This window comes from Atta colombica, unplaced genomic scaffold, assembly GCF_001594045.1.
Source record: "Atta colombica isolate Treedump-2 unplaced genomic scaffold, Acol1.0 scaffold46, whole genome shotgun sequence".
Classification (NCBI taxonomy): Eukaryota; Metazoa; Arthropoda; class Insecta; order Hymenoptera; family Formicidae; genus Atta; species Atta colombica.
Genome location: NW_017259535.1, coordinates 704,185 through 716,247, shown reverse-complemented (window position 1 = coordinate 716,247; position 12,063 = coordinate 704,185). Strand labels below are relative to the sequence as shown.

The 12,063-nt window shown below is 32.9% G+C and overlaps 4 protein-coding genes across 5 annotated transcripts in view; 2 read left to right on the top strand and 2 right to left on the bottom strand.

Annotated features, from left to right (window-relative positions):
• LOC108691413 (vigilin) overlaps positions 1 to 1,532 on the top strand; it is an 8,325-nt gene extending 6,793 nt beyond the window's left edge. The window contains exons 22-23 of the mRNA XM_018199155.1: positions 137 to 355; positions 429 to 1,532. Coding sequence (XP_018054644.1) covers positions 137 to 355; positions 429 to 671 — 462 coding nt within the window. The 3' untranslated portion in view covers positions 672 to 1,532. The remainder of the gene's footprint in view (positions 1 to 136; positions 356 to 428) is intronic.
• A 1,803-nt stretch (positions 1,533 to 3,335) lies between these two features.
• Positions 3,336 to 3,929, bottom strand: LOC108691375 (dual specificity protein phosphatase 19). The gene has a single exon (XM_018199081.1). It carries the CDS (start codon positions 3,921 to 3,923, stop codon positions 3,336 to 3,338), a length of 588 nt encoding a protein of 195 aa, XP_018054570.1. The 5' UTR covers positions 3,924 to 3,929.
• Positions 3,930 to 4,122: 193 nt separating this feature from the next.
• On the bottom strand, positions 4,123 to 6,534 carry LOC108691372 (tRNA pseudouridine synthase A). Its single transcript, XM_018199079.1, has 6 exons — positions 6,381 to 6,534; positions 5,658 to 5,786; positions 5,213 to 5,347; positions 4,880 to 5,026; positions 4,462 to 4,696; positions 4,123 to 4,395 (listed from the first exon to the last, which is right to left on the bottom strand). Exons 1-6 carry the CDS (start codon positions 6,425 to 6,427, stop codon positions 4,123 to 4,125), a joined length of 966 nt encoding a protein of 321 aa, XP_018054568.1. The 5' UTR covers positions 6,428 to 6,534.
• A 1,097-nt stretch (positions 6,535 to 7,631) lies between these two features.
• Positions 7,632 to 11,513, top strand: LOC108691353 (sorting nexin lst-4). Of its 2 annotated transcripts, XM_018199055.1 has the most exons (5): positions 7,632 to 8,289; positions 8,432 to 8,624; positions 9,701 to 10,152; positions 10,222 to 10,917; positions 11,000 to 11,513. In XM_018199055.1, the coding sequence occupies exons 1-5, from the start codon at positions 8,275 to 8,277 to the stop codon at positions 11,249 to 11,251; spliced, it is 1,608 nt and encodes a 535-aa protein (XP_018054544.1). In that variant the 5' UTR covers positions 7,632 to 8,274; the 3' UTR covers positions 11,252 to 11,513. The 2 variants fall into 2 exon arrangements, with proteins under 2 accessions (XP_018054544.1, XP_018054545.1); XM_018199056.1 differs by lacking the exons at positions 7,632 to 8,289; positions 8,432 to 8,624 and adding an exon at positions 9,510 to 9,589.
• The last annotated feature ends 550 nt before the right edge of the window (positions 11,514 to 12,063 follow it).

Sequence of the window (12,063 nt, the reverse complement as noted above, 5' to 3'; positions counted from 1 at the left end):
TTATATATATTGTATATATTATATATATTATATTCTCCGCCAAAATGATTTAACGGAACAGTCAAAAAAATACTTTATACTAAGAGTTTTATTTAATACAATTTACTACTTTCTCTTATTCTCTTATACTTGTTAGAATGGTTTAACAAAAGAGGAAGTACAGATACATGCTGCAGTTCATTCGCGTTTAATCGGTGCAAAAGGTAGAAATATCCGTAAAATAATGGAGGAATTTAAAGTTGACATAAAGTTTCCGAGAAAAACTGATGCTGATCCCAATATCGTAACTATTGTGGGAGCGGAAGACAAAGTAGCCGAAGCGAGGGAACGTTTACTGAATCTAGAGGAGGAATATGTAAGTGATGTTTGCTTAAAGCTATTTATAATGTAAGTAGAATTTTAAAATTGACAAAAAAATACAATGGCAGATGCAAGATGTGATAGAAAACGAATATCGTGAGAGTTTGCGTTCGCCTCAACGTGATGACGGTAGCAACATCGGTGGCAGTGAGAATGATACCGGCTTCATTGTGAAAGGCGGACCATGGGAACAACAACAGCAGCCTCAAAGCGCACCGAATACAGCTAGTGTAGAAGAATTCCCGCAATTTGCTGGTTACTCTCATGTACCCGTTGTAACTCCAGACGGCCCTTGGGGAATTAAGCGTTAAACTATAAATCCGAAAAAATTCACACTAAAAATCAATTGATGAAACTTAATAAGCTAACGAGATGTAAGGTAACTTTCCTCTGACAAACGGTATGTAAAACACATATGAGCGTATACATAACACATACACATGAAACACATCTTACACTTGCATATGCACTTGTGTTGGGTGGTTCCCTGTTCCATTACTGACGTTGTTGCTGCATACGACCTGGCCATTCTATTGGACTCTGACACTGGTTTACTACACACAACGTTTGATGACGATGTTTATATTTACAATTCATAATACCGATGTCCTATGTATCTGTAACTGTAATGCATGTTGTCTTGAGTTCGTCGCCATGTCACTCGATCCAGTCTGACGTATACATGTACGTCAATTTAATCTCGTGGCTTTCATTTTTAATGATATGCTTTCCAGGTACAGATATGTTGTACTTAAGACTGTGGCTTCGTGGGAAATAATCAGGTCAGCGTTCTGTGGAAGAAGACTAAATCCTCAAAAATTCCGAAGTAGAATTATTCTATAGTATTTTCTACTCTATAGAAGTGCAAATTGTCCGTGAATACGATTTGTATTCTACGATTAAACAAATTTTTGTGTATATTAGTTTCTTCCTGCAGAAACTGGCCGATTTATTCGTGTATTATATTATTTTCACAGATAATCTTTGTACTACGTATAGACCAGTAACAGTCATACGTTGATCTTAGCATAATAATTTGTTAATTTATTTATATCTTTTTTGTACATATATCACATTTTCTCGTTATTTTGTGCCACTTAAGTGAAGTGATTTCTAAACTACATCACGATTGTTGAAATTTATATTATAAAATTTTCATGAATCAAAAAAAAGAGGAAACGTAGGGGCTTTCTAGGGAAAAGTTTGTTCCTTAGGGGGGTTACACAATTTTTAATTACATTAATTATTACCACTCGACTTACGTCTCCGTGATTTTAATACAAATGAGAGATCTGTCGATGCATTGAATGCATACTTATCAATAATGATGTCCAAACAAGATTTGTAATTGGAGGTTAAAACCAGTATAATCTTCAGTAAATGAAATTTTTGATGCTGTATAGAAACAGGAAAATGTGTTTTATGCCATTTCTCACATTTGCATTATTCTCAGTAAATAGAAATCATTTTCTTGTACCTGTAACATCAAAATGAATTATTATACTCTTTTTAATCATTATAAGAAATCAATGTTGTATGTTCAAGAAACACGATATTTAGAAGGCCTTGATCCCGCGTCGCTTATTCATTAAGACTACGTTCCGTTGCATGCATAATGCGCATGATGTATCATTTATCCTTGTTTAATACTTTGCGAACAAGGATAAAATAATACTTCAAGCGCATTAATGCGTGTAACGGAACGTAGCCTAAGATATACGTGAAATCGACACTCTGCAGAGAATGGTCAAATTAAATCTATTAAATGATGTTATGAATAGTGAACGATACACGAATTCCTTTCGATAGCCGGCTTTATTTGTTCGTTCTACTTTAACATTTTGTACACCGTTTGATGTGCAAGTCTTTGCATTCTACTATTTATGAGGCCAACTAGCTAAGAAAAGGATATTCAGTTCAAGTGCCTTGTCTATTTTCTTCGAGACAGCTCATTTCAATTGTTGGAGGAATGTGAATAATAGATTATACATAAATAAAAAATACAATGTATATGTATATACATATACATATATATTGTATTTATCCGGGATATCTGAAAATCACTGGATGATAAATACTCAAAGATTCCTCTTACGAATTCTCAATGTAGTAGTTAATAGTTTTGAATTAAAAGTCTTTTCAAGCTATTTTGTATTTTTCGAATCATTTACGGAAAAATACATTTTTAATGGATCGTCATTTTGAAACTATCGATACTTCGATATTTGCAATAAAATATTAAAATATTAAATAATAGGTATATTTTATCTGTCCTTAAAGTATCATCTAGTGATTTTAGGACAGCCTGTATATATACACATCACATGTAAACACATATAGATATTGATAATAATTATTCTATACAATATGTAATATGTAATAGAAGAGAAAGAGGTAATAGGTACCAATGTCGGTACATTGATACACTACTATTATGTGAATGAAATAATAGGATTATCATGTATACAGAAATTCACTTATATTTTTTAGATTTACAGTAATTTTTATAAATCTACTTGGTACGGCGACCTACGTGTCATCTCCAATGCATGGTAAATGTAAGAAAAAGCCAGAATTAGTAAATTTTAATATGCTTAGTTTTGGCTAAGAATTTCATAGATGCTGTGCATGAATATAATTTTCTAATGAGTTATAATAAAATATATTGTAATTACATAAAACAATATTCTCTGTACACATAAGTAAATAATGTTATAACACATGGATTATATTGTAACAATATACTACATTCATTGATCTATTTATCCATTTCCTACGGCATACATTCTTTTCTGCCCTTTCAAATCTCAGTTCTAAGTAAAATAGCTCACAAATTCACCAATATATATGTATAAAAAAAATAATTCCTATTTTATTTTATTATAAACATTATGAAATATATAAAATTAGTCAAAAATACTGATAAATAATTTATCAATATAGAATAAGTACATAAAAATTCATATATTGGAACATTATGATTCATAAACAAAAGTTGTATTTTCAATACTACGTAATTGTTTCACAAATCCATCATTAGGCCTGATACAACTTCTTTCTCTTTTCACTATATTATAAGCTTCGTCATATGATAATTTCATAATAATCATTAAATAAGCGATAACAATACTGGCAGAACGAGAAACTCCAGCATTACAATGCACAAGAATATTTTCTTTACGATTCGTGTGTATGACATTGACACATTTTTTTATCGAGGGCAATATATTTGATTCCGGTAAGTCTAACAAGTCACAGGTATGATATTGAATGTCATCATATTTTTCGGAAACGTTGACACCTATACTCAAAATATGTCGTATTTCATACTTTTTTAATATATCATTGCAAACAGCTGGATCTTGAGAACTGAGATATAATCCTGGTATTATACTGGCTACATGCAAGTCAGGTTTTTCATCTACCACGAATGGCAGATTTTTTTCTAATTTCTTCACTTGACCATGTTCGATTTCATATTTGTTGCCAAGCTGATCCTTTATCACTGTTTTACATGATTTTAACGACGATTTTTTTTTTGCGATAAGATCTTGTAAATTCATTATGCAAAAATTAGTATTTATTATATAGATATTTATTATATAGATATTGGCATTAGATATCAGGATCAAATATATTTGTTAAAAAAGATCATGAATTAACATCATTATCTACTAAATGATACAATAGATTCTATTTTATATTAAATAATATTTTTCAACTCTTGCAATTAACAATTTTGTAATATATATTTTTTGTTTTCTATTTTTTCAACTGCAGTCCTTGTTTCTGTTCTTTCCACTGTAGTTCCTCCAATTGCGATGTCTCCTCTTGCTCTTCCTCTGGTAATATGGTACAACGTCTTAATTCATCTAGATCATATTCTACATTCAATAGATGTAAGCCATTCGGTGGTACAGGTGTAATACGGGGATTCCAGTTATAATGGGAAGGAACTTGTAACATTACAATGATATCTTTCTCTGTTATTTTTCCCAATCCTAATGCAATTAGAGCACCGATCATTCGTCTGACCTGAACAGAATTAGCACTTATAATTTTCTTACATAAAAATGTATTTATTTACGAATAAAGTATTACCTGATTGTACAAGAAAGATCTTGCCTTGCATGTGAAATGAAAGTATGTAAAATTTTTAGATAGTGGATCAAAAGGCATTAAAGGCTGCGCTTCTTCCAAAGTAAAAGTTTGTAAAGCACGTACATAGTGGATTTTGCGATCTGTTATTGTTTTCGCACTAAACGTAGTAAAGTCTTTTGTTCCCATAAACAATTGTGTACCACATCTTGCTCTATCTATGTCAAAGTTATATGATCTGAAAGATATGTCACGAAGGGTTGATTCGGTATCTTGAAAGATAAAAATGACAAAAATGAATGAATTTATTAGAATATTTATATTTTATTGATCGATATCTAGTAAATTGTTATTTTTATAATTTTCACCCATTTCAAGGTAAAGAATCCCTAGGACATTAATTTTTACTTCATATAATTACCTTAAATGATAAGTATGTATTGTTTCTGGTAAAGATATCCTTTGTTCCCCACATATTTTAGGTATCATAAATCTGTACAAATATGTTCGAGATTTACATGCAAATCTTACATGAAAATCTTGTGTGACAGGTATACATTCCAGTAACCTATGAAAAAGTATTGTTTTAATAAATATGTTAACATTTAAAGCTCGATTGCATCAACATTACTTTGATTTTAAGCAAAGTTTAAAATTCTTTCTTTTTTTAAGGTCGAGAAGGAAAATTTTAAGTCTTGCTTAAAGTTAAAAAACATTGGGACAATCAGGCTTAAGATAACTCTTTAAAAATTACCTAATGGTATGACCACATTTGGAAAAATAACGATTTACATATCTCTTTACATCTGAAGACTTATATACTGTATTATATTTGTTTTTAAGCTCTACATGAGCAGTATTGTCTAAAGCATGAACTCCAGCATCTGTTCTATAAAAATATACACTTCATATAATAAATATAAAAGATCAATAAGAATAATTTAATCTTTCCAACAAACATATAAAAAGCAAGAAAACAAATTAAAATTTATAAACACACACACACACACACACACACACACACACACACACACATATATACATACATGTGTAATCATCAGTTATATAAAACCAAATATAAAATAATATTTTTGATATTTTTAAATATATTTTTTAATAGGTATAATGTTATAAGATATTAAATATATTAATTAACACAAGTTGATTATACAAAAATAATATGAAACATAATAGTTTACCTGCTAGAGAGACATAATGATGGAACAATTAGACTTTTTGGTGTGACGGTTCGCAGAGCAGTTTCTAAAGCACCCTGGATAGAATCTGTGTCCTGTATAAAATTGTCAGAACTCTGCCTTTGCAAACCCCTTTACAAAATGTTGAATCATATGATAACAAGAAATAAAAGATATACAGATTCCATACGCAAAACAAGATATACTCATGAATGTTGTGCCCAAATGTACATTTATAAAATAGAATAAAATATTTTGTTATTTCTACCTTGTTAAGAAGAGACTTGATTTACAAATATAAACTTAATCACACCAAATGAGTGTAATAACTCTTAATTATCGCTAAATTGCTCAAAATCACTAATAAATCTCAGTTAAATGCCGCTCGCATTCGCACACGCTCACGTTATCCAAGCAATAAGTTCATGTATACTTTTTTATATTAAAAAATAAATATTGTAAAGATGATTCTACAATGAGTCAATAGTCAGTAGTCCTAAGTCTTGTCGGTGAATCGGTGGAGTTGGCCAACAGTCAATTTGTACGACTAAGACTACCGATTTTCTTAAAACTGATCAAATTCGACTTTATTCCTTATTCCTTAAATGACTCGCTGTATATAATTAACAACTGATAGATGCAAAAAATCTTAGTCACCTCTTTAAGTTAAAACTGTTAAGACTTAAAACTTCTGACTATCGACTGACTGTAAAATTAGCATTATACCTGTACTGAGTACCAATGTACGAAAACCTAAGAAAATATCGTACCATAATTTTGCTTTCTACACATGAAAACAAGAGCAGAAAGAAATCTGAGAGAAACTATCCTGAAAAATCATCCCGATATTTTTCACGTGGCCTTCAGTGGCCATCGTACACTAGCGACACCAACATCAATTTTATAAATGATGTGAACTAATTCATACATTTGACACTGTTAATAAAATCATAGTGTCGATAAATAAAGATTTGGTGCTAATTGTAGGAAATTGATCAATCGATTATTCCTCTATATTTAATTGTATTTAGGACTACTTTCATTAAGCTCTGATTAATTTAACAGGGCCTAGTAACTTTGCAGGATTCCAACTGAAGCTGTTGTCGGAGAAAAAAATATAAACTAAAGAGTTAAACATATTTCACTAATTATAATTAACTGTAATTTTACATATTGAACACAAAAAAATAGGTTATTAACAAACAGCTACCAGAGCGAAATCTTGCTACATAAATTAGTATTACAAATTTATATTTATAACTTCTCTTTGCATTTTTTTCTCCGACATCAGTTTCAGTTGGAATCCTGCAAAGTTTCTAGGTCTATTTTAATCAAAGCTTAGTGAAAGTGGCCTTTAATTGTGATTGATTAATGCTCGTATTTATCAGACCTCATACTTAAGGCTTTCTTAAATTTATTTTTAGATGCTCAGCAGCCAATAAAATAATTCGTAGAGTATTTAAAGATTAATTTAAGGAAGTATAAGATCTGAATACGGGCATAATTTTTTACTTAAGGTACCTTTTCATGCTGACGCTCATTTCTAGCGTCAAATAAGCTATATGATCAAAATTAATGCTTGATATTCGTCAATTACACATCACTTGTTTTGACGCTAAAAATGAATGTCAAGTATCAGCATGAAAAGGCACCTTTATTCATTGCGAGTACTGAAAATCTATAGTATACGTAACATGAACTATAGACTTTCTTTTTTTTCAATACTCGTAGTGAACAACGAAAAGCAGCCTAAATTTTTTGTCACAATTTTATTATTCGTAGACAATTTTCCAATAATCTAAAATTGATAAACTGGAGATTTTTGAATTTACTAATGAACAATTAAAGAATAAAGATTTTTTTCTAGATAGATTTTGGAATTTTGTTTTATCAGCGCATTGGCAACACTGAGTACCGGTTCTCGATTTCTCTAACCTTCTCTCGTGCGCGGCAAATCGTCAAAACGATAATCATCGATCGACCAATGCCATTGGTTGTCGTTACGTTTATTGTTTAACGCAGCGATCCGTTTCCAGAGTGCTATCGATACTATTCATATCATTGACGATGAATGCGACCGCTACATTTTAAGAGGATAACGACTAATCCATTTCCCTCGATCGTCGTGTAGCTTTTGCTGTACTTTTTCGTAAACGAGACATCTGTTCGAAATGAAATAGATATTTACTTATTCAGCCCCTCGCGCTTTGAAGACAAAAGAAGGAACAAGAAGGAACGACGAATGAAGTGAGTCTGAGAGTTGAGAAATATTCAAGGAATTCATAGACATATCGAAACATATCTACGCTTCGACGGGAGGAAACGGAAAGCGATAAAATTGTGGAATGGTCGAACGAAGGGAAGGGGAAATGTAGGAGGTGCAATTAACAATAAGAGGCGGACAGACTGTTGTTCTTTGCGGGGTACAGACAGTACAGTTCATTCTCAACAACTCCAGCTGGTTATTTACGACTACCTGCGAGTCGCGAGGTACGAGCGTGCAAATGTTAGACGATTCGTGACGGCGGGAGGTGAGGAGTGGAAATGTGACCGGGCGCAGCCTTTTGGTGGAGTTTGAATTCTCTCAGCGAATCGCGTCCGACCGCGCGAATCGTGCACGATGGAGAATCAGCAGGTACGTGGAGAATCCTTGTGAAAGAACCTAAGTTGCCGAGTTTGATCAATCCAGTCTTGCTATGACTCATTCTGTTATTACGAGCGTATGAGATGATTCTTTGTTCTTATACACCCGCTTTATTTTCTCTTGTTCTTTGTAGGTGAGAGCGCTGTACGATTTCACGGGCGAGTCAGGAACGGCGGAGCTGTCAATCATTGCCGGTGAACTTTTGACTGTCATACGAGACAATGTGGGAGATGGCTGGTGTGAGGGATTTAATCAGAGTGGTCAATCGGGACTATTCCCAGCTGCATATGTCCAAGTGGTACAAGTTGAACAAGCTGCACCTTCCAGTACGTAAGATTACTTTTATTTAAAAGAATATACATATGTGTTCATTGATATCTGTTATTGTATTATCTGTATGATTATCTAAAAAAGATAAGCGATTAGATAAAGATTACCTTTGGAGAAGTACTAATGTTATTTATATATATAATTGGATTGCTGTATTTATTGGTGCATTCCAGTAAGAAACACAGTAAGTAACACAATGATTATTTTATCTCTGTTTAACATTGATAAATAGCAAATATTAGATGTGGAAAAAAGTTCGTGGCGTTTTTCTCATTACATTTAATATGTAATGATTTACTGTATTTTCTTGCAAGAATAGTGTGATATTGTATTGTTATTTGTTAATATTAAACAAGATTAAAATAATACACTGTGTTATAATGTGTTGGAAAGCACTGTATTGTGTCAGAGGATAGGCACATTCAAAATCCATAAGCAACAATTGAATCAGAGCAGAATGATTTTCTCATACTTTTATGAAAACTAATGAATATTTATTATAAGAATAAAAATATTTTTACTTTACTTTCATCTTTTGTTACTGAATATTTCAACTTGTTACACTGACTTTTGATAAACGGACTGCTCTCGATACCTTTCATGCGGTATCTTTCATTTCTGACGCAAAATAAAATTAAACCTGCGGTACATGCAGATGATTTCCTGCTGGAGTCAAGCAATGCTCGAGTTTTAGTAAATGAGTAGAATGGCACAACACAGTCGATTATCGGACGACATCGTAAAACTAACATACGACATCGGACGATTGTCAGATGACGAATAGCAATCGAATAAGTGTCTGAAGACACCGACATAAATTCACATCAAAATAGGATGTAGAGTCTTCCTGTAATTCGAATTGAGAGAGTTTCAGGTCTGCTCTCCAATTCTTTTGTATTCTTTCCTTATTTCTGCGTGTCCTTGCTAACAGGGCGTCTTCTGTCAGCCTTACTCGTTTGAGGTACATCACGCTGTTTAATTGTTTAATTTTATCATCTTCTGAGTTTATTTTATTATTATGTTGCGTAAGCACAGTATTTATGACAACTATATATATTATATGTATGTGTAGATACTATGACATCGTCCCAACAAAGTTCAGGAGATTATTGGGATGATGACTGGGATGACGATTCTGAAGTCGGACAAACGCAGGCTTATGTTCCTCCTACGCAACAACAACAGCAACAACCACAGATATCACTGTCGCAACAGAATAATGCCAATGATTATGGAGATCCAATGTCCATGCATACTATACATTCTGTGATACCAGAGAGACCTATACCAAAGAAAAACAATAAGTTTTCTACATTAATCAAGTCGGGAGAAGATAGTTTTCTGCTGGGCGTCAAAGTGGTAACTGTGCCTGACAGCGAAAAAATCTTTATAGAAGAAGGAGAGGGTAATCGGTGCACATGGTTACCGACTGGGGAATCCTACAGTTGCGTTGTTACATCACCCAAAAAGGAATCCAAACTGAAGGGTCTCAAGAGTTTCATCGTCTACCAGTTAACTCCTACGGTAATAAGAAATCATCTTTTTTATTTATTATTTAAATATGTGTTCCTAATATTAATATTTATATTGTAGTTTAATAATATACAAGTTTCAAGGAGGTACAAGCATTTCGATTGGTTGCACGAACGCCTAGAAGAGAAGTATTGCTTTATTCCAATACCGCCTCTGCCTGATAAGCAGATATCAGGACGTTACGAGGACGCGTTTATTGAGCACCGACGTACGCAATTACAGGAATTTGTCGATTATGTCTGTCGACATCCCGTGTTGTCGCGTAGTCGTGTCTGGGAACATTTTATCACCTGCACGGACGAGAAACGATGGAAGGCAGGAAAACGACAGGCAGAGAAGGATGAGTTATTAGGCGTGAATTATTTCAATGCTATTCAGTGTCCAGACACACCACTGGACATTATAAAGATGGAGCTCCAAACAGATGCCTTTAATAGATTTATCAGTGGTTTGGATCCAGTGGTGAAGAACTTTATGGCTATGGCGGTTGATCAAGCGAAGAAACATCAAGTATTGTATAAGAGAGAGTTTCAAAAGATCAGTCAATCATTCACATCACTCAGCCACGCTCTGGAGGCGGATGACAACGGTCGCGGTAAACTGACACGTGCATTGAAGGCGACTGGTGACGCTTACAACGATATCGGCAAGTTGTACGAGGAACAGCCAAAGTTCGATTGGGAACCGTTATCTGATAAGTTTCATATTTATCGCGGTATTATTAGCAATTTTCCCGATGTCACCAGCATTCATAAGGTATTTATTACACAGAATGCATTAATTAGTGTGTTACGTTTGAACAGATTAACTTTTCATCGTGTCTTGTGTTTTTCCATAGAGCGCTATGCAAAAACGAAGGGATTGCGAGCGACTGGTCAGCGAGCATAAAATGGAGCCACAGCAATTACGTGATCTTTCCCATCGAACTGATGTGATAGCTCGTGCTCTAATCGCCGAGGAGATTCATTTTCAGACGGAACGGGAAGTGCATGTAAATAAGGCCGTAAGGACGCATCTAACGGAACAAATCGCCTTCTATCAAAAGATAGTCAATAAATTACGGGAGGCGTTAAGTACATTCGATGAATGATACTCATAATTGCCACGAATCTGCCTAAGTAACATAATCCTGCCGCTTTAAGGCCGACATCAGTGCTAGCAAAAAGATATCCCAATTATAACGAGAAAATGCATACAATTTCAATGAAATATGTACATATATATTAGGCCATATTATTTGAATCAGAACAGTCAGAATTGAACAATTAAACTGGACAATAATTAATATCAAAAAACAGCTGTGCATAGCCGCCAAGTATTTATGAAGCGATTAAGAAATCGTTAAAATTCGATATATGGCTGAAATTGATAAATTACACGCTTGATACATTTTAAGCAATTTTAATATATTTTACGTTAACATTAATTTCGTAATATTCAGAGTTCACTGCACTTGAATATTTGTGAAATTGGTCTTTCAAAATTTCAGTTCTATTCGAAAAAAAAAATTTCCAATATTGTAATAAATAAGCAAATGATCCAAACAAGACTAGCGCTAATAATTATAATTATCTCTCTCAAATTAATTAAATATTGTAGAAGTTCAAACGTTTCGATCTTGATATTTTTCTATTTTTTCGAATATTTTTTTATGATGTTATACAGACTTTTTGTATGGTCTATAATTCGACTTTATTATAAAATTACAAAATATCATGTGTATTGCAACTTGAATTATTATGATTGTAATAATACTTTGTAATAAGAAATATTCACATATCCATGCTGTGCAACATTAAAAGTTGATAATCTGATTGTATATTTTAGTTAATTCATGTTTTGTCCATCGACATAAAGCAATTGAGAAATAGCAGCACACAAAGTTGCTCGTAATATTTTTTA

Excerpts from the sequence above, each read along its gene's own strand:
- LOC108691375 (XM_018199081.1), bottom strand. The coding sequence starts at position 3,923 with ATGAATTTACAAGATCTTATCGCAAAAAAAAAATCGTCGTTAAAATCA.
- LOC108691372 (XM_018199079.1), bottom strand. The coding sequence starts at position 6,427 with ATGGTACGATATTTTCTTAGGTTTTCGTACATTGGTACTCAGTACAG. Across the intron at positions 5,787-6,380 it reads TACATTGGTACTCAGTACAG|GGGTTTGCAAAGGCAGAGTT; the intron begins GTATAATGCTAA and ends CATTTTGTAAAG. Across the intron at positions 5,027-5,212 it reads AAATGTGGTCATACCATTAG|GTTACTGGAATGTATACCTG; the intron begins GTAATTTTTAAA and ends ACTTTTTCATAG.
- LOC108691353 (XM_018199055.1), top strand. Across the intron at positions 8,625-9,700 it reads TGAACAAGCTGCACCTTCCA|ATACTATGACATCGTCCCAA; the intron begins GTACGTAAGATT and ends ATGTATGTGTAG. Across the intron at positions 10,153-10,221 it reads TCTACCAGTTAACTCCTACG|TTTAATAATATACAAGTTTC; the intron begins GTAATAAGAAAT and ends TTTATATTGTAG.